This window comes from Cyprinus carpio, chromosome A22 (genome assembly GCF_018340385.1).
Source record: "Cyprinus carpio isolate SPL01 chromosome A22, ASM1834038v1, whole genome shotgun sequence".
Classification (NCBI taxonomy): Eukaryota; Metazoa; Chordata; class Actinopteri; order Cypriniformes; family Cyprinidae; genus Cyprinus; species Cyprinus carpio.
The window spans coordinates 6,505,762-6,530,508 of record NC_056593.1 but is presented as its reverse complement, the minus strand read 5'-3'; the positions used below and the strand labels follow the sequence as shown (position 1 = coordinate 6,530,508).

The window sequence follows — 24,747 nt, the reverse complement described above, 5'->3', positions numbered from 1 at the left end:
GCACTGGATAACTGGCCAATCAGAGCACACCTCGCTTTTCAGAACGATGGGGCATAGAGGAGAAACAATAATGTACATTATGTGGAAAATAATGTTTTTTTTTTGTTGTTTTTTTTTACCTTAAATCACATTAACACATTTCATTACACCAAATATACAAAATAATGTTCTTTTTAGCAGCATCCTATGACCCCTTTAATGTTAACAAATTGAAACTTATTGTAAAGTGCTACAAAAATTGCTTACCATTTTCATACCTGAACTTTCATTGTAAACACGAATTCTCTGAATTATCTGCCTAATGTTAAGAAATTGAAACTTACTGTAAATTGTTACCAAGATTACTTCAAAGCACTTGAAAGACCATTTTTCACCCGCTCGTTCATTATTACAAAAATGTATGTTGTTTCAAACCGATATAACTTACAGTAAGTTTCAATTTATTAACATTAGTTAAGTGTCACTAAAATTAATTTCCAGCAGCAGGGACAATTTTCGTATCTGTCTGTTTATTGTACTACAGGAAGTTCCTGTATTTTTGAAAAGGAACATTTTTAAATACTTAAGCATACTGGAAATCTTACAGAAATTGCCTTATGAATAATTATGTGGAAAACCAACACAAGTAACATCCAAACTGGGTTGCACTGCTACCTTTGCTTCTTCTGCAAGACATTTAAATCCCAGATTTCCATATGGAAAAAGAACCAAATAAAAATGTAAAATTTTGTTTTATTCTCAGTACATGGTGAAATGACAATTAAAATTGGAAGTTGGAAATAAACAAAAATCCACTGGCATTAATTGGCATTGATTGCTATGGACAAAATGCAGTCTAAAAATCCCGTCAGTTGTGTAGCTTGGTGAAGTCCCTTCAGAAGCAGTTGGTTTCATGTCTATAAGCACATGTTGTATGTGGAAAAGCACATTGATTGTTCTAATATACAGTATGGATAAGAAAGAGGTGCGCATATACTTGAAAAACCTCCAGCGCTAAGTCAATCTCAACTATGTGTATTTTTTCTAGTGGGACACTGTTCTTAAAGTATTGTAAATGTGTGTTTTGTAGTGTGTGTGTGTGTGTGTGGATGTACATGCTTAACTGTGGACAGTTTGTTATTTATTAGAAAACAAGTGAAGCAACACAAACAAAAGTAGGTTACAAATTGTATCCAATTTCATTCGTCTTGCACCTTAGCCAATTTTATTTGCATTGTATAATTTCTTGTTTTTGCGGAGAAAGCTGTTACGATTTTTTCCTTGAATTTTTTTATTACTGCTGTGAATGTATTGCATTGTTGTTGTGAAATTTCCTTTCATTTGCTTTTATTATTTAACTATGCCATGCTGTAGATGTTCGAATTTAATGTCACTATTAATCAATATATTCCACACAAATAAAGACTTTGAACATGCATAGCTTTTGATATATATTTTTCTTATCTTGTAGCGAACTGTACATTTATCGGACAGACATTAATATGTACATTTTTGCAATGTTTTTGCAATGTTTATCTGTTTGTTTGTTTTTTTAAACAACAGCTTTCACATGTTCATACACAATATTTTTCTTTCATCAATGTATGCAGCCTTTTCATATTGCTGGTCTGTGCTGAAAGTTTTTAAGATGTAAATTTTTAAGGCATTCCAAACAAGGTGGATTCCCACTTTAATTACTTTCTATCATGTCCAAAACAAATAAGACATAAACAAATATTGCTCTGTAAATAAACATAGTACAATCCAGTGGAAAAAACAGAAACAAACAAAGTACACAAAGTGGACATAATACTAATGGAGCACCAGCAGGTTTAGAAGAATCTTAAGAAAACAGGTCATACATATATTTTTTTCTTCTTCACATATATAGAAACGGTGTTTGGAAAGTAAACACCTAACAGCTTAAAAGGTTTAATCAGAACTGAACTACTGTATTTTGTGGTTCTTTCTGGATGAATATTTGGGGTGTTTTACCCCAAAACCAAACAAAGGAAACTTAAACTTAGGATCTTAAACTTGCTTAAAGAAAAGAAAGCCTATTTAAGGACCATGTTTGTTTTAATTTTTTGCGTTATGCGTTACTAAGGGGGTTCATTATGCTATTGCAGTGTCTTTCTAATAACGTTAGAATGAAAAAGAGAGGACTACAAAAACCAGTGGCAGTACCTCGACTAGATGTTCCTCTTTCATTTGCATTATTACAAGAAAAATCCATAGAACGAAGGAAACATTTCTACTTTTTCTGCATCATCTGTCCTTTCAGGTCACTTAAGGGAGACTTACTGTAAGTCTGAGGCCTGTGGGAAAGAAAAAAAAACAGTATCAGCATCTATTTAAATTTTATTTTTATACTTTTGTATGTATACACACACACACATATATATATATATGAATAATGGTACTTTACCTCTAAATTTAAGGTATCGTATCTATTCTACAATAAAGAGAAATGGAGAGAATAACTGCTGTTAATAGTATTGCTTCAATTGTTATTGTAAATGTATAATTATCATTTTTTCATACCATGCGCTCCAGCTCGCCATAAACCTCAGGTGACATTGGCATGAGTGTGGTGTTAAAGTCTTGCGGCTGCCTAAAATTAAGCATAAAATTAAGCAGTTATTTTTGCAGTCCTGTTTGGTAGCACAGAAATGTCACATTGTGGGAGAGATTGCGAGAGTTACTGCTTTAACACTTTGAAGCTGTTTGGTCATTTCTGACCAAAATAATTTAAATTTTAGATTTTTTTTTTTACTTCATTGAAATAGTATGAAACTTAGTAAAGGTTTTGGCACTTGCTATGTGAACAAAAAAAAACATGATTCTTAACTGTTAAATGGTCCTGAAAAAAAGCAGTCACAAATGACCACATTGGGAAGTGAAATTCATCTAGTGGAAACATTTGGTACTGTAGACAAACAAAATGGTACTGCCAGCTCATTTTTTGCATACTAACCTCAAATTTGGAACACAACTTGTTTAGATTTATGGCACTGATTTTCATACAGTTTTAGAGTGAAATATGTTTCGGAAAATACACATTTCATATAAAATTAAAAATAATAATATTTTTGTGCATTTTTCATAAAAAACTTCTATAGCTTTTTTTTTTTTTTAGTGTCACTTTTTAATTTTTTTATTTATTTGAACTTTTTTTCCCTTTAGCAATAATCTTCTCCAAGTGTCTTCTGTGCTCCAAAGCATTCAAGATTTATGACAGTTTAAAATAGAAATTTCTATAAAATTAAAATAGAAATAAATGAATCATAACTATTACATAAATGTTATTTAATACCATAAAATCCCCTAAAAATACAAAATTTTAAATAAAAAACATTATCGTACTAAAACATAGTACATTCACTGAAATAAAAAAAATTAAAAATTGACCATTTTTGAACACCATGCAACAAGCATCAGAGGGTTAACATTGACTTACATTTCAGAGATGGAGATGAGAGTGGTTCTGATGTATCCCTCATGTAACTTCTTATCCACATCCATTGGTTCTTCCTCTGGATAAACAAATGGATATCTTTGTTTATGTACATTCTTTTATACACTTATTCATTATTTATATAGTTTGCGACTATGTGTTTCTTACTCTCAGCAGGTTTGGAGTAGTATTTTTTGAAGGCGTCATCTTTAGGTATACTGGGAAATAGGAAGCGCAGAGGGTTTTCCGGGACGTTGTCGGCGGCCATCACGCGGTAGTTTCGAATGATGTCGGGAAGTGAGACGGCAGAGAGTTCCTTCTTCGTGTAGGGCTCCACGGAGCGAATCTGTGGCTCTTCTAAACAAACACAACACCAAACGTTTGCAAAATGGGTTGGATTTCCATCCAAATTTTAAGCAAAACCCGTATCTACGTTTGTTTTTGGACGTTTTGATTTCAAGACCAAATGTATTTTTTATTGTTCCACAGTGTGTCAGAGTGAAGGAAAGTCTCACCGTTTGCATTGTGTTCAACCCAGCTGAACGTAATGGCTCCATCGCGGTTGCTCTCGCTGAAGCGCAACAGAAACGTCCCGGGAAGTTTGTCATAGAGGAAAGCTTTAGTTTGGTCCTTGGTCACGAACCCCATTATACAGCTGCAAAAGATTAAAGGGTTAAAGCATGTTTCTACTCAATCAGTTGACAAGCAGACAATCTTTGGCCTGTTTTTACACGGTGAAACTTTAGACACGATCAGAAAAGGGAAGACAAGTTTTTGTTTTAAAAGTAGATATAGATTTATTTTTTTAATATGGTAATGAAAACTTCATTCTGTCAAAAAATTCTGTCAATTGTGGTTTTTATTTGTTTACTTTAAATTGATTTATTGATTTTGTGGTTTTATTTATTTTGTGCCTGACGAAGGCCTGATGGTTAAATTTTATTTGTTTACTTTAAATTGATTTATTGATTTTGTGGTTTTATTTATTTTGTTTTGTTTTATTTGTATTGATCTAATTTTTCATCCTGCACCTGAGCCTTCGGGGTTTTGGTATGTGCATGCTTTTTTTTTAATTTTTGTTTTCATTCATTTATTTAACCCGGAACATTCCCGAGTGGGATATTTTTATTTATTTATTTAATGTATTTTTTTGTTTTGTGACAGACTTAATTTAGTATTATTTATATACTATTTTATTTTTAAATAATATTTTGAAGTCACGTTTATTTTTACATTTTCAATTTTTATTTTTAGTAATTTTGTTACATGTTTCTGTCAGTTATATTCACTTTTGTTCTTTTTAAATATAACTACTTAGATTTCATTTATTTTTATTTCAGTTTTAGTTATTTATTTCCAGTTAATAATTTTAGTGCTTCAACATTTCAAAACATGTTGAGTTCTATGTTTAATTTTGTGTGCTTTTGTCAGTTTTATTAGTTGTTCTTTTATATTTCTGTTTATGTTTAAGCTTTTTTTTATTTCAGTTTTGGTTTTTATTTCCAGTTATTCATTTCAGAACTTTAACTTATTAAACTTACAAAAAAAAGTTTTTAATAGTTTTAGTCAATGACAATAATCCTGGCGTGTGAAATTGGCTGGCTGTCCAAAATGGTAAGACAGACCATGATGGTCCAAGTGACCAACCATCTAGTCCAGCTAGAACCATGTAAGATGTTGATTCTAGCTGGATTTTCATCATTCAAACATCTGGTTTCTTACCCATCGTCCCACAGACTCAGCAGGTGTCTCTTTATAAGGTCCAGAATTCCTTCAATCCACAGCCAGAAGGTGAAGTTCTTCTCACTGCCCGACTACATCAAGCACAAGTCTCAAATCAAATCACTTCTAAACGAACAGTGGGAACAGAACAATGGTGCGCAATGGAAAAACTGCTAAACTGATCAGTACAAAAAAAAATCTTGTATAGACCAACCTTGCAGAATCTGTTCCAAGGAATCTGAGCTTCAAGATCCATCGCTGCTTTAGGACCTATGGGCCAAAGTTCTAGGGCTGTCAAAATGGCTGAAAAACTAAATTCGAATTTTTTACTTAAATATTATCAAAATTCAAATTATATTCGAATTTAAAATGCATAATTTCAGTTAGGGTGATGAAAAGCTTTTTCTTCATCGAGCAAAATATTACTAATGCACATTTATTCAAAGCATAAGAATACATGACTGTGAAAAAAAAGTGCATAATATTTAAAATAATGTTTATAAACCAATTATAATTAAGTTGCTTAACTATAAACAAAACAGCATTATGTATGCATACATAGTTTAATGCAAAGGGCTGAAAGCCAATCACACAGAGTACATTTTTCATTTAAAAACATGAGAGGCAGTGGGATGGGGAACCTACCATAAAGTCTCGAGATATGTTTTTAAAAAGTTGAACTTACCTTAATTATACATGGCTTTCTAAACATGCGGCTCTCTTGTGCGAGACGCGAGTGCAACGGTGATAGAAGATGTCCCTCTAGAAAATGCGCGAAATATGCATTCTGTGCGAACGACTTGGTTTCAGTTTTGATGTAAACAAGATCTTCTCCACATTGATGTTCTCTTTTAACGCAATATTTTAAATGAACATCGCAGCAGCGCTGCATCTAGTGGCTTCAACTGGATAGGCTAATAAAAAAAAATTATAATGCAATGACACTTACATTGTCATCGCATCTCGTGCGCCACTGATAAAGGCCAAAGTATACTTCGGCAGTCCGTGTCCATGCACCATCCGCATTATGTCATTTTTGTCATCAGGAGCGCTTGGGGACAGCCGCGAATGCATGAGGTGAATGATGAGACAGAAGTGGTACTGTATGTCGAACTCGTTCGCCTTTTGAAAGCTGTGCGGACGCGGCTGTGCACGAGATGGAACGGAAAGCAGAATGTGAAGTATACCTGAGCCAGGCCTTAAAGCAGCCTCCTTACCGCACACCTAAAATTCGAATGCAACGTTTTTGCATTCGAATGTGGATTTTTATTTTAAATTCGACGAATTTTTGAAATTCACATTTTTTTGACAGCCCTACAAAGTTCATACGCGTGTGCATTTAGTTCATCTGTTCCAAGAGAATCACTTGCATTTAATGTCAAGTAAGTGTATCGCACTCACCCAGGAGTTTAGTACCCAGCATGGTTAACTGTTCTTGATTAAGCCCTCTTTTGGTGATGGAGGAGAACTGCCAGCTCAGCACCTCCGCTAGATGCCCCCACGTGGCTGAAGGAGGACTCACGAAGAAAGAAAGGTTCTGGAGAAGAGACGGTCAAAGAAAAGAGAAGTTCAAGGCAAGTCAGAACCTCCAGGAATCTATTTTGTGATGCATGTAGAGCTCACATCTATTACTGAAACCTTAGAGTTGAAGAGGATTTGCTTTTTTAGATTTTCAGTCTTCTTTTTAGTTTTAGTTACATTTGTAGTCATTTTGTGTGGTGCTTTTGTTTTATTAGGCTTTGTTCTTTTTTTAAATATTTCTAGTTTAGATTTCATTTATTTTTATTTCAGTTTTGGGTATTTATTTGTTTACAGTTAGTAATTTGAGTGTTTCAACTTAACTTAAACTTTTTTCAGTTATTTGCCAAGACAACACTACTAGTTTTCTGTTTAGTTTCAAGTTTTTCATCTAATATTTATATTTAAAGTTTTAGTAATTGTATGCGTTTTTGACATTTTTATTTATTTTTTTGTTCTTTTTAAATATTACTATTTAGGTTTAATTTATTTTTCTTTTAGTTCAGGTTATTTTCTCCCGTTATTAATTTTAGTGCTTTACTTTAAAATCGTGTTGTTTTTAAAACATTTCTATTTAGGTTTAAATTAAATGATTTATTCATTCATTCTTTTTAAATTTTTGTTCAGTTTAACTATTTCCAGTTAGTAAATTTAGTGTTTCAACTTAAACCATATGTTAGTTACAGTATTTGCCAAGGCAACATTACTAATTTTTTAGAGGCAACCTTTTTATGTTTCTTATCTAAAATGTATTTTTAGTTCAATTTGAGTGTAATTTTCAGTCATTTTGTTATGTGCGTAACATGAGTGTTGAAGAGGACTTACCTTTGGCTCAGAAGTCAGCATGTTGTACCACATGATGGAGGCCCATCCACTGGGGAGCTGACTGACGTTGGAGATCACAACTATGGGCAGAGACGTAGTCTGAAGATGGAGAGAGAGAAGAAAGTTGATGATGATCATGATTAGGTGCTGCTTATGTTTTCAGCTCGGTTGTTCTGAAGGATCTTCTGACCTCAAAGTTCATGACCATTCCAGACCAGCAGAGCTCAGCCTCAAAGGTGATGGAGTGAAGTTCCTCTGTGACGATCAGAGGGCCCTGCCGAACATTTAAGAAAGAATTTAGCCCAAAATGGCAGTTTGAGGTGATGTGGTACCAAGTCTGAAGCTTAAATATGCAGACGTTCAAATGAGAAGAAGAGCTACAGCAGAGGAAACTGAATTTCTGCTCGTTTCTTACACAAAAATGTACTATTTGACTGCAGAAGACTAGGAAAACTGAACACAAGAGTTACTTTCTTGAAATGTTTATTTGGTTTTTGGAGCTTTTTTGTGTTCCACATAAGAAAGACAGTCATGCAGATTTGGAGGCGACATGAGGGTGAGTAAATGATGACAGATTATTCCTTTTTTAACAATTCAGTTTTTAAAAATCTTAAAAAGTAGACTACCATTCAAAAGTTTGGGCTCAGTAAAGTTTATTTATTTATTTTTTTAAGAAATGTGTACTTTTATTCAGCAAGGATGTGTTAAATTGACCAAAACGTATCATTGTTTCCACAAAAACATTAAACAGCACAACTGTTTCCAACACTGATAATAAATGAGCATATGATATTGATTTCTGAAGGATCATGTGACTCTGAGGACTGGAGTAATGATGCTGGAAATGCAGCGTTGCATCACAAAAAATAAATTACATTTCAAAATATAGCAGAATAGAAAAGAGTTATTTTAAATCATAATAATATTTCTGTTTTTACTGTATTTTTGATCAAATAAATGCAGCCTTGATGAGCATAAGAGACTTTCAAAAACATCTCACCTCACTTGTTCTGTTTCCAGTAACTTTCTTCTCTTTCAGTTGCTGTGAAGTAAAAAGAATACTGTTACTATTATTTACTTGACTAAATTATGCTTTTAAACTGGAGCTACACTCTAATGCTAGTTTTTCTTTTCACTTTACCAGATGACGGAATTCTGCTGCCATCCCATTGGATTCCTCCATGTTCATCACCTTCATGGCCGTTACCAGGATGTTGAACATGCGAAACCTAGAACAGGAGCATTACTAAGTAAGTGGAATTCTATTAATTAAAGTGGAATTCAAACGGCGTTTAAGGACAGTTCAGCAAAAATAAAAACTCTTGTCATTATTTACTCGCACTCAAAACCTTGACAATTTATTTATTTATTTTTTTACTGATGTTATTGTTATATCTCCTATTATGTTCCGCACAAAACAAACCATTGAAACAGGCTGAGTAAATGATAACAGATTTTCATTTTTAGAGTAACTGTCCCTTTAAAATGGTATGCAAATAAGGAAATTATGTAGGACACACCCTTTCCGTTTCTCAACGATATCCCTGAAAGGTGAAAAGAGGCACGTTAACACAATGAAATGCATCTTTAGTGTTTTTTTTCTGAATGTATGCTAAGCTAAAAATGCAAACCACATGAGTTAATCTTGAATCATTAGCAATGTAAGCATAAACTGCATTTTATTAAACATGTATGTTGAATTATTAAGTGATTTACAGACAAGAAAATAATACCTCTATGAATTACGGTTGAGTCAGAGTATGTACAACACTTACTTGTCTAATTGCACCTTCACTCGAACAGTGTGGTTAAATTCCTGAAGTTTTATGAGCAGCCTGGAGCAGAGGAATAATGTGATTCATCATTCATCAACTGAACATTATCCGGCCTTTCATTCCAGAGAAATGCGAATCATCTGCTGTGTTACCGTAATTTGAGGGTGAACAGAACGCCTGTCTTGAGCACCAGAGGTCTTTGCGGTTGGGTCGGCATGCATGGCTGTCGCTCGACTACCAAGGAGCTGAAAACACACACAAACAAAAATGATTCACTGTCAGCGACTCCTTTCTGAAGTGGTATATCAAGCAAAGCAGGATTCTTACTTTGTGATGAGAGTTTTGAGGTTTAACATGATCCTGTCCTCCAGAGTGCTTTTGCTGAGGGTGATGGGATCCTTGTCGTATGTGAATTTCTGCTCCAGCTCCAGAAGTTTCTTGAGCTGCTGCCTGAGCTGAAGCAGAGATTCTCCCAGAGAAGTAAACCTGATGGGAAAAAACAAACAAAACTCAATAATATATGCTTTAAACATGATTTTCTAGAACCTAAAAGCGTGATTTAGCAAAAATATCAATATTTATACTGTCAAAATATTTATTATTGTGAATATTTCTGTGTAGTTTTTGCAAGCAGAAAAGGTCTATAAAATTTTGTGAACAAAAAAGTCCACTGTCAATAGTGTTGCAAAATTATGAGTAATTATATACTGCATATATAGCTAATATTGCCAATATTTTCTCAAAATTATGCAGGCAGGAACGTTCCATTAAATTTTGTGAGCAACAAAAATCAATAGTGTAGTGAAATTGTCACTATTTGCTTATTGAAAATATGTATTTTGTTAATATTTCAGTGAAGTTTCAATCTATAAAAAGGTCTTTAAAACGTGTGAACAAAAAAAAAACAACCCATTGTTAATTGTCATTAGTGTAGCGAAATTATCTATATTTATACACTGTCAATATATTTAATGTCGGCAATATTTCTGTGAAATGTCATGACCAGAAAAAGTCTGTAAAATTTTGTTCACAAAAAAAAAACATTGTGTACTGTCAATAGTCTAGCAAAATGATCAATATTTAAATACTGTCAAAATATTTATATACTGTCAATATTTCTGTAAAATTTTGCAGCTAGAAAAGGTTTATAAAAATTTGTGAACAAAAAAGGCCCATTGTTAACAGTGTATCAGAATTATAACTATTTACATATTGCCAATATTTAAAAAAATCCTGCAAGCAAAAAAGGTCTATAAAAATAAAGCAAAAAAGCTTTCTGTTGGTCAACGCGAACCCACATGACTAACTTGAACCCATGTGAAATCTAAAAACTGAAATCTTTTGAAATTCCAGATTGTATGGATTCCTATTGAAATGAGTAGATTTTCCATGTGAAATCTAAAAACTGAAATCTTTTGAAATTCCAGATTGTATGGATTCCTATTGAAATGAGTAGATTTTGCAAAGTCAAAATTCACAATTAAAACGTTTTTTTTTTTTTTTTATAACATTATTTGAAGATCTTGAAACTATTAAACAGCAGAAAAAATTACTACTCCAAAAACATATGGTTAGAAGTAAATCATGAATTGATTTGTGGTTTGTTACCAGTTCTGCAGCTGGTCCAAGCAGACATTGGTTACTCCACCGATGCAAGCCATCTGTTGACGACGTCTCCATTCAGCCAGTTCTGTTGAGATTAGCTCAAAGATCACTGGATCCATAATGTTCAACACCTCTGACATCTGACTAATCACATTCTACATGGAAACAAACACAAACAAGGTGGAATGTAACTGCTTATCTCCGCTATCCAATAAGCATTACAGAACAGGAAAAGGCAATAGATCATCAATGTTCCCACCGTTCTTGTTTCATTGAGTTTCATAAACATGGCATGGATAGTCAGTCTCTCCCGGTTCAAGTCTTCCCTTGAAATGGTCCCGTTCAGCTCCTCTGTTGAACAGATGAAAGCAAGACTAAGTTTCAGTATTCGTCTAAAAAATAAAATAAAATAGCTAGTTCTGATTTTATGTGCGTCACAATTACTTCCATTCAGCTAATTTTCATCAGTGAAATAAGCAATATTGAGTTTCAGTACTTGTCGAAAAAAAGAGCTAGTTCTTATTTAACATGCTTCACATTTTCTGTTGTTTGACATATTTTTGCGAGTGAAATAAGTTTTACTTTTTGGTTTTGGTACTTGCCGAAGAAAAGCTAGTTCTGACTTCAGGTGCGTCACATTTACATTTTCAACAAATTTTCACAAGCGAAATAAGCAGTACTGAGGTTCGGTACTTGTTGAAAATAATAGTTAGTTCTGACTAAAGGTTCAGTCATATTTAATGTTGTTTGGTGATCCACGAGCGAAATAAGCAATACTGAATTTCAGTACTTAAAATATAGCTACTTCTGACTTAAGGTGCTAGTTTGAGTTTAGCTAGTTTGACGAATTTTCGCAAAATAAGCAATACTGGGTTTCTATACTTCTAAAATAATTAGCTAGTTGTGACCTAAGATGCGATTACACTTACTGTTGTTCAACAAATTTTCACGAGCGAAATAAGCAATACTGATTTTCGGAACTTGACGAAAAAATTGAGGTTCAGTCATATTTACTGTTGTTTGGTGATTCACGAGCGAAATAAGCAATAAGCAATAATAAGCGAAATAAGCAATACTGAATTTCAGTACTTAAAATATAGCTACTTCTGACTTAAATGCGTCACGTTAGCTAGTTTGACTAATTTTCGCAAAATAAGCAATACTGGTTTTCTATACTTTTGGAATAATTAGCTAGTTGTGACCTAAGATGCGATTACACTTACTGTTGTTCAACAAATTTTCACGAGCGAAATAAGCAATACTGATTTTCGGAACTTGACGAAAAAATAGCTAGTTCTGACTTCAGGTGCGTCACATTTACCGATGTTTGACACATTTTCTAGAGCAAAACAAACAATACAGAGTTTCTATACTTTTCGAATAATTAGCTAGTTCTGACCAAAGATATGGTCATACTTGTTGTTCAACGAATTTTCGTGAGCAAAATGAGCAATAAAAAACTTTTGCAGATATTTCAGTAATGTGACCGCACATTTAATAAAGCTACAAAGACTACAAAGAAGCCATTTTTTTTAAACCTGTTACCTCTGCTTTGATGAGTTTTACTCTTGAAGTCGTATTCGTCTTGCTGGTCTTCTAGATTTTTAATAATCTGCTCTGTGTCCTGATAGGAAATTTGAAAATTAGACATCTATGAGAATTAGACATATCTTATAGTTGCGATAGTTTTGTGTGCATCACCTGTACTTTCGTCTTTATCTCTTTCACCCTTCCATCCATTTCTCGATGTTTCTCCACGATCATGTCGTTTTGGGTGTTTTTGCTTCGACTCTGCAACGAAATACTACTTACTAACCTAATGTCATTATGTGGAAAAGAGCAGCATGGACAATATTGCGAAATATCTCTTTTTGTGTTTTACAGATTAAAGAAATTCGTGTGAATTTGGAACAACATGACGATGAGTTGTTTTTGCTTGACCCATTTTTTTTAATCATGGAAAGAACTTAAAAATGGTTTTTAATAAAGATTTAAATGTCATATTTGAATTCACAGTTTGGTGTTGGAAATCAGTGGTCGTCTTTTATTAATTCCTGACCTCTGACACTTGGGCAGCGGCCAGAATCTTCCTCTCCTCGCTAAGGTTCCTACTGATGATCATCGCCATGGAAACAGGATTGTCTAGGAAGAGGCTCTGAAACACAAGGGTTGTGTTAACTCACAAACTCAATCGTTTTTTCTGATCTATTTATTGCCTAATGATTTAGAGGCTGCGACACAAATGCTAAAAGGAAGTGATTGTGTAGTCAGTCGCAGACGGGCACCTGCAAGTTCCTCTTGATCTTGCGGATGTTGTGCTGGTTTAGGAAGTCTTTCTCCATCGCAAAGCGGCTGTGTTGGTGATCCAACTGGGTCAAAAGATCATGAAACCTCACGGTGGCCAGAGACTCATTCTCCACATTAGCGACATGGTCCCTTTAAGGGAAGGAAGAACAGATGATTCACACCAAATCAAGATTGAATTCTGTTTTGAACATTACTCCTATATTTCTGCCTATATAATCCCTCTTTTATCAGAAAGATAAATTTAATAAGAAAGTGAATATTTTAAGTGGAGTATATTTTGTTTTGCAATAAAAGTGCACTAGTTAATTGTTTATGTTGCACTGATTCTTGTTTCTCTTGCATATTGCAGAATTTGTCTCTCTGTTGCCCTCACTAGGTCTGGATGACCAATGATGGCTTTTATATGATGTTACCGCAGGTTTATCGTGTGCAGAACATAACAATTTGCCATTTTTCTGGAAGATTTCACAGTTCATCTGAAGTTTGTGCTTATTAACATCATGTGATCTCAACATGAAGGCCTTATGTACAATAAACTGCACTTTTGCTTTTTTGGTAAAGAGCTTGTGTCTTAACCTGTAAAAGTAAAAATAAAAATATTAATTAAAATAATAATATTTTAATTGCCTTTAAAAATATGTATGCACATTAAAAAAGTAATTATTAATATTTTCATGTTTTAATATTAATATTTAGATTACCTTTAATCATATTTTTGCACATTTAAAATATTATTCTTTCATATTTAAATAACAATATTTTAACTTATATTAACATTAGTAATTAATGTTAGTTAATAAGTTAATTAAATATTAATAAATTGAATACATTTTTTTTAGCCTTTACAAATATTTTTAGCCTTTACAAATAACATTATTATTTTAATTTTTAAATAATATTATTTTAATTAACATGTTTATATTAATATTCTAATTACATTTAAAAATAAATATGACATTAAAAGTATTAATTAACATTCTCATTTTAATTAAAGTTTTGATTCATATAATAATATTAAAGTATTAAAATTAATTAATAACATTAACTACCTTTATAAAATATACACCTTAAAAAGTATTCATTAATATTTAATGTTTAAATATAAAAAAAAATATTTATATGTTAATATTAATATTCTGATTACCCTTAAAATATTAATGCACATTTTAAAATATTTCTTACAATTTTTATATTTTAAAAATATATTGATCATTTCAATTAATATTCAATTTTGAACTTTATAATAAATAATGTTAAGAATCAAGAGGATGCCTAGTTTAGCATTAATATACTTGCAAGAGGTTGTTGTTTACAGTATGTGTTTGACATGGTTGTAAAGGCACACAATCGGTCGTACGCACCAGTCGTGGCTTTCTATCCAGCTGCTGAGGTACTGCCGGATGGCCATTGGAAAGCTGTCATCATACAGCTGGTCGACCTGTTCCAAAAACGTTGAATCCAGCTGTTGAAGCTCCAACCACTGACTCATTTCTGCGACTCTGTGGGCTTAGAGTTAAAATACATGACAAAATAGGGTTATTAACAGTCAGACAGGCCACAGTGAAGACAGATATCACAGTAAAAACAGAAACAGCAGACCTCAACAGATGAGATCATTAGATTTATATCTCAGTTTATGGCCATGGAGTTTTTTTGTGTGTGTGTGTGGTGTGTGTTTCTAATCTAGCAGCTACTAACAAATTTTCATTTGCATGAAAATCTCATTTTGTGCAAAACTGTTAAGTACATTTTATATTTTTACTATAACTATCATTATTACTACTACTGTTATTTTCAAAAATGCCAAATGTTTTCTTGCATGGCAAAGTCCGTAGTGAATGTGGGTGTTTTGTGCTTTAAGACATTGAGATGTTTAAAATATTTTATTTTTATTTTATATTAACATTAAAGCAGAAACAAACTATTGCTGTCAGTGAAACTGAACATTCGTATTGACAAAAAACTGTACATAATATTTATATTATTATTAATGCTTAAAAACAATGCGTGCGTGTGCGTAGGGCAGGTTTCGGAAGCATTGTTTTTGTATAAATATATTTTAGGGCTTTTTTTTATTAATATAGTGGGGTGTTGTGGTTTTCTTATTATTAAGGCTGTTTTGTTTGATGTCGTGGGTGGGGTTTTTAATGCTTTAAAATTGTTCTCAATTGGGATCAATCAATCAATAATAATAAAAATAATATAGCTATATTGAATAATGTTATTATTATTAATCAATCAATAATAATAATAATAATAATATAGCTATACTGAACGATGTTATTATTAATATTATTATTAGATATAACAGAATTCATGACAACATGCTATTGTTTTGCCTGCATTCATGGGGCCCGCATGTAAACTGCAGAAGAGTTTACATATGGCTTAATGTTAGTTATATAAAGGCCGTTTATGTGTTTTTCCATTGCGTTCTTACTAGTAAACATGTGAAATCTTATGGTTATACAGTATGTATTATTTATAGCACGCATTAACCAAACGTGAGATCAAAACTTCCTGTAAAATTTTACGCAGAAGAAAAAAAAAAGAAAGATAAATGCGGAAATTAAAGTTATTATTTTGTTACTCACCCCCAAACGTTATCCAAACACGGTTAAAGCAAGAATCCGCTGATTTGTTTGATTTGTCTTATACAGCAGCAGAATAATACGGAAGAACAGGCCAGTTTCCTGGTACGCTCGATTTGTTATTGAACTTCTGTCAGTAGTCTTTCCAGTAGATGTCCGACTCCGTCTGCGCGAGCAGCGCGTTTTTGAGTGACAGGTGGGTGAGCCAATCAGCGAGCGAAAATGTGTTTTTTACCTATGCGCTAGCCAATCAGCGCGTTCGGGCGTCGTTTATGACGCAGAGTGGAATTTTGGACCAGACGTTGTAGCGCAGCCCACGTGATTTATAAGAAACTGAAACTGTAGTAAGTAGACTGGAGACAGGTGCTTGTGTAAAAGCTGTGGGAGAAATGCACGTTATTTGATTTATTTTAGAATGTGTTATAAGAAATTAATTTGTTTTAAGAGGAAAATAATTGCACAAGTGACAGGACTAAAGGAATACATGTGGATTTGGGGTCAATCAAGGTGAAGTTGCATTCATTTAGAAATAAAATCTGAGTGATTGCAGTACAATTTGCATCTTATAATATAGGGAACGCTGGAACAGGAGTATTTTGTCCTCCCTTTTAAATATTGATAAGCCTTTTTGTTTGTTTATTATTTTCTTGAGATATTACACACACAAATATATAATTTTTTACATGTATTTAGTTGTCCTAACTGTGCACGATGATATGGTTAGTTGCACTGCATTTTTATTAAGTCTTGTTTCCCCTCTTTTCAGCCTGTCGGTATTAGAGGCAAGGTTTTTTATTTGTCTTCCATTCTTCCATATCCTAAGCCTATAGTTTCATGGTAGGCGTTATTGAATCATGCAGCAACGTGTTCAAATTTCTTTTCAAAATCAAATTAAGACATTTCTAAGTGCTTTCATTGCCCTGGGGACAGACTTCTAGTGTCGTTGCCTCACGGGGCCTCAATCACACTGGGGAACCCTCCAGAGAACAAAATAAAACAGGAGAGGCTTTAGCTTCCATGGAAAATGGGTTTGTTGCCTTTGAGCGCCATAATGTGCTCCACATGCTTGGAATGGTGTCAGTGGTGTCACTGTTAGTGTTACAAAGGGAAAACACTGAAGAGGTCCCTTAAGGACACGCAAAAACAACTCCTCAGAGATTTCAGTAACAGCATTTTACTTCGTACAACAGATCAAAACTATAACATGATGTGGAACCATAGAATCTATACAATTTAAAAAAATCTCCATGTCCATCTCTAGCCTATGACATTATGTGGGCTACCTAGTAAACTGGCAATTTAATTGGTGTTTTTTGACAAGAACATAAGCTGCATGCCTTCGGGTAGTTGACATGTTCCAGCAAAAGCATTTAAAGATTATTCATACATTTAGAATTTGTGACCAGTTACAGCAATGAAAAAATGTTTTCCTATCCCTACCATCTGTCAACTACCCATATGCTATGAAACAACTGCGGAATCAATTTTTTGGACGTCATGTTGAGTGAGTTTCTGGGTCGCTGTTTCTGTTTTTGGGTCACTGGCGGATAAGTGACTTTATATAAATAATCAACTATACAACCCCCTTTGACATTAATTTAAAACTGAAAAGTACTTTTTGCAATTTTTACATTCTGACATCAAGCTGGTAAAGCCCATCAGGTCATCTCTATGCTCAAATGCATTCACAGAGGAAGACTTATACCTTCATAAACAAAGAAACACTTGTCACCTTGGTACAATTGTCCTTGTGTGCAACAGTCGATGAGAACAAACTAAAAGAATTGGATAAGTTGGTTTGTTGGGATCCTGGTGTGGTCAATTGTTTTAGCAGGAACTATTTTGTCAGGGACAAGGTAAAGTTTATTTTCACTTCCCTCTGGTCCAGAGCAGTTAGGGCTTGCTGTCGTAGCGACTCGAGAAGCTCTCAGGCTCAAGAGCAGCCGCAAAGGTCTACAACCATTGAAGGGATTTTTCCGTAGATTATCTGCTCACGGTCATTGAAATACAGCATATTTATTGGTGACATCTTGGTGGGTGTGCAGCAGGGGCCTGCGCTGCCCCCAGGGTTGGCCTTGTTGACGATGTGACTGTGGGGATACTTCTGCACACATTCACCGGAGCAGTAATTGGCCTTGTAGCGCTTGGGGGCAATTATCCAGTCCCAACCAAATTCCTCAAAGTCAACGGTGAGTGGATACCGGCAGCAACGTGACTCAGTGGAATGCTCATCGCAATCGAGGCCGGTGTCCCGTCTGGACCGTTTGCCAGTGTCCAATATTTTAACCTCCAGAAAGGGTTGCTGGAAGGGTGTACATAAGAACGATTAGTTCAGTCATGGTCAATTAAGTTTAAAGATGCAATTAAGCACATACTTGACTTTAATTGCAATACACGTTTTACAGGAACAGCCCCCACCTTCCTGATAAACCTGACCAATAAAATCTGTGTTCAAGCTTATAATGGCCCATTGTGGAGTTTGAACGTACCTTGCCTTCCACAATTACAAAAACTTGGCAGGATCTACCAAGTCTGAAAAAGATTTGACAGATTTCTAAAGGTACATTTAAACTCCACAAGGTGCACATACGTTTTGAAAGCTACTGTACAGTGGTGGGGATCAAAATTTGATGACACAATTTTCATCTTTAGGTCAAGTACTCCTTTATCCACTAGACCAGTGGCCCCTCGGCAATGCACATTTTAGATGTCTCCTTAATCAAGCAAATGTTATTCAGGTCATCAACTCATTTGTAGAGACTCCAAGGAGATATGCAAAATGTGCAATTCTGGTGGACCTCCAGGTACAGGGTTGGAAACCACTGCACTAGACTACTCTGTAAGGTAAGACTACATACACCTGTTCCTGGAGATCTACCTACCTGTAGAGTTCAGTTCCAGCCCTGATCAAACACCACCTGTCTGTAATTATCGAGTGCTCCTGAAGATCTTAATTAGTTGGGGTTGGAGCTGAACTTTACAGGAAGGTCTGGACTGGACACCCCTGACGTACACTTTCATAAACCTTTGGCAGATCAGTTCATTAAAGTTCGTCCAGCATTTGACAAGCAAATCATCATAATTCCTTGTTTCCCAAAGAAGCATGTACCTAAGTACCAGTGAATGCACCAACTTACCAATCCCTCTTCTCCAGATTCTGCAGAGGTCACAGCCAGATCATTTCCATTTGCATCAAAGGCCTTGATTTCTATCCCAAAGTTATTCTCAGGCTGTTTGAGCCACAACTGCAAAAGCTGCTTCATGTCGATGTGCTGCCAGGAGTTTGTCCGAGCATTCACATCAATTTTTTGTGCACGCATTCTTGAGTGGTTGTTCCCTTCAGACAAAGACTTCAGGTGAGATAGCTGGATGAAGACTGTGGTTGGCTCCTCTGCTGGTCGGAGGTAGATCCAGAGCAGGGCCTTGAGGATGCTGTTAGGCATAATCTTTGGGCTCAGTGAGAACATGCAACACTTCGACATTCCCTCAGTTTGGGTGATTGCTTGAGCTGCAAGGTATTAAGTTTACTGAGACCATATAAACCTTTCACCAATTTACAAAAATGATTCCTTTATTGATACAACAACTTGTTACCGGGCCAGTACCCTTAAAGGGACAACTTATCAGCCTATGGTTAACATAGAGGGTACATAATACTGCTCTAAGGTACTAATATGCACCTTTCAGGGGTAGATAAAATACAAAGTTGTCTCTTAACAGTCAAGCTGTGGGCATCTCTGCTCCTGGGACCACTGTCCCGCAGATTGATGTACATGAAAATTCCAGGCAGGTATGTTTTGTTATTATGTTTGGAACAAAAATCTGCAGAACAGTGGCTTTCCATAGACGGAGTTGCCCAACCTTGCAAAAGTTTATGCCAAACTTTAAAATTACTCAAAGAGTGCAAGAACATTTACGAATCTTTCTTCGACACTGGTGGAAAATTCCAATCACAACTGTTCTATTGACATAACATTAATAGAGCAACTACTGTATTTTTGGCAGAATCTAAGGTTTACATTGAAAAGCTTTGAAAAGAACCCTTATTTTCATAGGCCAAATGTGCTTTGTATGTTGTCTCTTGGTGCACAGCTTTACATAAAACAAGATCTGTTGCCTTTGGCCGCCATCCAACAACAACAGAATGAATGAACCATAGTCAACCCCTTTCAGATAATACAATGCCTCCCAAATGTATTTGGACATTAAAGCCACACTTCAAAAAGTATTACTTTTATTGCATTCAATAACAAAATAATGAACTCATTAGCATCTGCAAATTATGCTAGAAGTTTCTCAGAAGTAACTTGACATTAATTTTAAGTGTGACTAAAGTGTCTGAATACTTTTGTGGTGACTATATAATACAGAAAACTGCTGTACTTACGTTCTGTGGCCAAGTAACTTGTGATGGTCATAGATGTTGGTCTCACTGCTGCCTCGTATTGTTGGAGCTCCTCATCCTTCACTAATGTGCCTCCATTTTGATCCAGGAGTACGTGGTCCAGGAGCTCCTGCAGTGGAGGTGCTTTAGGTAAGAGTAGCTTAACCGTGTCTCTGCTGATGTTTGGAGCCTGTTCTAGACGCAGGATGCTCAAAATCTGAGACTTAATGGAGTGCAGGCGCATGAGTTTACTCTGCTGTCTAAACTGACAGGTTGTGTTTATGTAGCTGTTGTTCTTGCACTCAGGCTCTGACTGTGTAAAAGCTCAGATAAAGAAGGATAAACCATGTTTCCTGAGTCGTTTCACATTTTGGGAATGCTTTACACACTCGTGCAACTGGGACAGAAGTTCAGCCTCTGGGAGTTTGATACTTAAGATAGCTGTTAGATATCGTATGATTGGTTGGATTGAGAAGCACATGTCCCTAGATGAGACAGCACAGAGAATCTTTTGGGTAAATTCTACAAAAGCAAGTTTTTGAAGTGAGGATTTTCAGTGACTGACTATTTTGTTGGTACATACCAATTTTCTAACACTCCTTAAAAATTAATAAATTGATTTTAATTATGATATGAATTTCATTATGCTGATTGATGAACACAAAGGCCAGCCATTCTAATGTTTTTAAGTACTCTCTGAGATCTTCCTTGTGTGTGTGTGTGTGTGTGTGTTGTGTTGGTGTGTGTTGTGTGTGTGTGTGTGTGTGTGTGTTATGGTACAGTAGATTATTCTTGAGAGTTTTTTTGTGTTTGCTCGATGGTGTTTTCTGGCTGGTTATTCTTTTTTTAGCATGTCATCATGTTTGTGGGTGTGGATGGGGTGTTATGGGTATTTGCTAAAGTAGTTGCAAAGTTAGTTGTTAGGTTGTTCTGAAAGGTTTCAACAATGTTTTTGTTTTTTGGTATTTTTTTTTGTTTTTTTTATGAGGATGGTAGAGTGAATTTTAGCTTGTTGCTATGTAATTGCTAGGGTGTTAGGGTTATTTAGTGTTAGAGTTGGGTTGCTAGGTTGTTCTGAAAGGTTTTTAATGTGTGTGGTACACTCTAAAAAACGCTGGGTTTTTTTTTCAACCCAGAATGCTGGTTTTGAGACCGCTAGGTAGGGACATTTGGTTGTTTTAACACCCAAGTTTGGGTTTAGAAAATTGGTCTTGAGCATAACCCAGCTCGTCGCCTGGGTTTTGTGAATCGCTGGACCCGTGAAGGAGAGCACACAGCACGTCACCGGTTTAAATCGTGACGGTCGTGGGCATTGCTAGAAAGCCGCCATTTTCTCACGCGTGAAAGAAGCGAGTAAGCGAGGCAAGTACATATACGGTAAGTTAAAGATTCAAAATGTAAAATTATGGTTTATTGTTTTTCGTTACCCGGGTTTTAATTAAGTCGTGAAGGATTGTTATGAGTGCGGAAACAACAAGAGATTTAACGACGTCACAAAGATTCTATGTTCCTCAGCGTGTATATAGAAACAGCAGGAGACTACGGAGTAAAGATTTCAAAATGTAAATTATCGTTTATTGTTTTACCGCGCCTCACAAAAGAGTTTAACGGTCTTAACACGTTCGCAGAAACGGAGGTCCTTTAACGTTACTGAACGGAACACGTAACTTACTTTTAATATAACGTCCGTGAGTGTCTTAGGTCATAGTTTACATAATTAATTTTTACAATATCTGCACCTTTTGATGTGTTAATAGACGGTTATGGTTACGGTTACACTCATGTTAATTTTATCATTATTTTTTCAGGCGGTTAACTGAATGTACGTATAGTTTCCTAAAGGAACGCGTTATGTAATAAATAAAGACTAGCAGGATGATTTTGAGGCTGCTTTGAAGTGGTAATGGTGTTTAAAAGTTCGTTTTACATGTAATAATTTCAGACTTGTTGAGCTCGTTGTCTTCATTGTCCCCGCGCACTGAGAGTTTTTTAAAAACACCTGCTGTTTTGTGAGGAGTCACAACTGTGTGAGGAGCAAAAGGAGCGGTGTTCTCATCTTCTTCTGAAGAGAGGGACAGACGGGTTTAAGGCAAGTGAACTTGAGAATTATAATTTCAATTTTTTTTTTTACCAAGACTAAAAAAATAATGTTTTTGTTTTTGTAGATGTTGAAAGCCAGAGACATAGGAGAGCATCATTCTTTTCTTTTTGAGAATTTATGTAATTTATTTTTTAGCAAATTAAATGTTTTTCTGTTGTCTCTCCTGTTTCTCTTTACTTCACCATTTTGATGCAAAAGCAGTATGATTACATGTTCATATCTATTGAAACCATGAGTGTCCCTTTTTTTCTTTGCAGAACTCAAGCTAACTTTGGAGTTAAGGACACAGAAGTCTGCTTGTGTTGAGGAGGAGGCAGGTGTTTCTCAGCTTCTTCTGAAGAGAGGAAAGATAGGTTTAAGGCGAAGTGAACTTCATAATTTCATAATAAATCAGTTGTTTTTCTTTTACTAAGAGTAACAATATGTTTTGTTTTTTTGTTTTGTAGATGTTGAAAGCCAGAAGACCTATAGTGAGGCATCATTCTTTGAAGATTTATGTAAAGTTTGTTTATTTTTTTTAGCAAAAATAAATGTTTCTGTTGTCCTCCTGTCTCTTTACTTCACATTTTGATGCAACAACAGTGTGATGTACGTTGCTCATTTCATTAAAACCATCGATGTTCTGTGTTTTTATCTTGTGCAGAACTCATTGCAGAACTCAACCAACTTTGGAGTTGTCTGATTTGGAGAGTCACATTTCTTGGTCTTCCTCTTAAGGAATAGTTCACACAAAAAAATCATTTTAGTGCCCTCATGTCATTGCCAAACCTATACGACTTTTGTCTGTCTTTAGAACATACAATATATTTTGAAATTTTCTCACGGATTTTTGGTTAATCCCATTGAGAAGTCTAGATGTCATTCAGTATTTTTCAAACCTCCATAAAATATACAGAAGGGTTTTTGTTTATTAAGTGAAGTAATCCATTCCATCCGATTAAATTCTTAAATTATATGATAGGCAAACACACCTAGATAGTTATTATTTTCAAACTCATAAATGTTGTAGAAAATCAAAAATATTGGTCATCTCCCATACTGATAGCAAACACTAGGCAAGGGATAAAATTGGTATCCAAGAGCAATAGGTAAATTATAGATTTTATATGTGTTTGATCAAAAATTAGCAGAGTTTGTATGGTCGTGGACACAACATGGGGCAGTAAATTATACCATTTTCATTTTTTTTGTTTTGGTTTTTTTGTTTTTTGGTTTGTGACTAAACCCTTTGAAGAGCAGCCCTCCACGTACATGAAAATGATTGTGAGTAATAGTGGGAAATGTTTCAGTAAAGTAGCTTTCTGAAAGCAATATCAATTTATTCAAACAATATCACACATGCCCTCACACTGGTAGCTGCCATTATAGCATTCCTCGCGTAAGCGCTGACATTGCAACAACAACACAAAGTGTTGAAACTTTAAAAACAGATTATGTACCTCTCCTTTTACTGATGTGAATACCCCTAGATCAAATGAAAATGGATAGGTCAGTTAAATGATTTTCTTTTTTTTCAAATGTGGTTTCTCTTTTTAGGCCACTGATTAAGGAGCCAGGCGGTGACTGGGATGAATGCTGGTCAAAGAAGAGAATGTACTTTCCCCTAAACTGATGCAACAGTGGTTTTAAAGGAGGACGCTGCCCTGGGTGATGTAAGAGAGATGTCACGTGCTGATGGGGCTTCTTCAATGACCTACAATCAGTTTATGCTAAAGAGATCATGAAGGTTGACAGTGAATGCATGATCTGTATTCATGGTGTTGAATAAACAAACTGTAAGTGTATAATTTTGGTGTAAAACAAATATGTTAAATGCTTGTTCTGTGTTTGTTTATTAGTAAAGAGTTTACACCTCGTGGTCATTCATACACATGCTCACATTCTTCACACACACACACACACACACACACCACGCGCGCGCGCGGTCTTTTAAATGTTATAATATCATGGTTCTGTGTAATGTGTTGGTGGTTTATTTGTGTACTGTAATGCTAGAATAGTTGGTAAAGAACTTAACTAATTTGTACATTTTTATTGTACATAATAGTGTGTTCGTAAATTTTTATACAATATATACAATTTAATACCAAAGTCCGAATTATTGTCTTAAAAGTTTATATTCAAACCAATGTTCAATGCTTTATGAACGGTTGTAGCTGTTAATGCCATACTTTTTCTGCATTTTCTTCTTACATGCATTTTGTTACTTTTTTGCACTTTCTTTTCTCAATTGTTTTTAATAAATATTTACCTTTTTGATAGTTACTATTTTGTGTGTAAAAAGTGATGTTTAAATAATGAACAAAATTTGTAGGTTTAATGCCTAGCTCAATTTGGGTTCAGTTTAGCCTAGCAATGCACTGTTTCCCACAGCCTCAATTAGTGGCGGCACTCCGCAAGTTCAGTGTTCTGCCATCATGAGGCGCTTTAAGAGCGGGAGAGATACAGGATTCTTGCCCCTATTGTGGCGGCAAGCGTTCTTT

The 24,747-nt window shown here is 34.9% G+C and overlaps 2 protein-coding genes across 3 annotated transcripts; both read right to left on the bottom strand.

The window, feature by feature from the left end:
• Positions 1–712: 712 nt before the first annotated feature.
• Positions 713–15,957, bottom strand: LOC109104028 (signal transducer and activator of transcription 1-alpha/beta-like). 2 transcript variants are annotated; one of them, XM_042711745.1, is made up of 25 exons: positions 15,783–15,957; positions 14,550–14,694; positions 13,167–13,317; positions 12,941–13,036; positions 12,583–12,672; positions 12,427–12,505; positions 11,141–11,232; positions 10,885–11,036; positions 9,604–9,762; positions 9,429–9,521; positions 9,277–9,336; positions 9,022–9,045; positions 8,643–8,730; positions 8,502–8,543; positions 7,692–7,775; positions 7,502–7,600; positions 6,560–6,695; positions 5,373–5,428; positions 5,159–5,250; positions 3,952–4,091; positions 3,605–3,793; positions 3,440–3,515; positions 2,524–2,593; positions 2,408–2,434; positions 713–2,297 (listed from the first exon to the last, which is right to left on the bottom strand). In XM_042711745.1, the coding sequence occupies exons 2-25, from the start codon at positions 14,675–14,677 to the stop codon at positions 2,280–2,282; spliced, it is 2,241 nt and encodes a 746-aa protein (XP_042567679.1). In that variant the 5' UTR covers positions 14,678–14,694; positions 15,783–15,957; the 3' UTR covers positions 713–2,279. The 2 variants fall into 2 exon arrangements, with proteins under 2 accessions (XP_042567679.1, XP_042567680.1); XM_042711746.1 differs by lacking the exon at positions 2,408–2,434.
• Positions 15,958–16,406: 449 nt separating this feature from the next.
• On the bottom strand, positions 16,407–23,627 carry LOC109104027 (growth/differentiation factor 8). Its single transcript, XM_042712302.1, is given in 7 exon segments — positions 16,407–18,081; positions 18,917–19,287; positions 20,167–20,445; positions 20,448–20,483; positions 20,486–20,560; positions 22,091–22,225; positions 23,615–23,627. Coding segments are annotated over 7 exon segments (1,278 nt in total). The 3' UTR covers positions 16,407–17,712.
• Between the last annotated feature and the right edge of the window lie 1,120 nt (positions 23,628–24,747).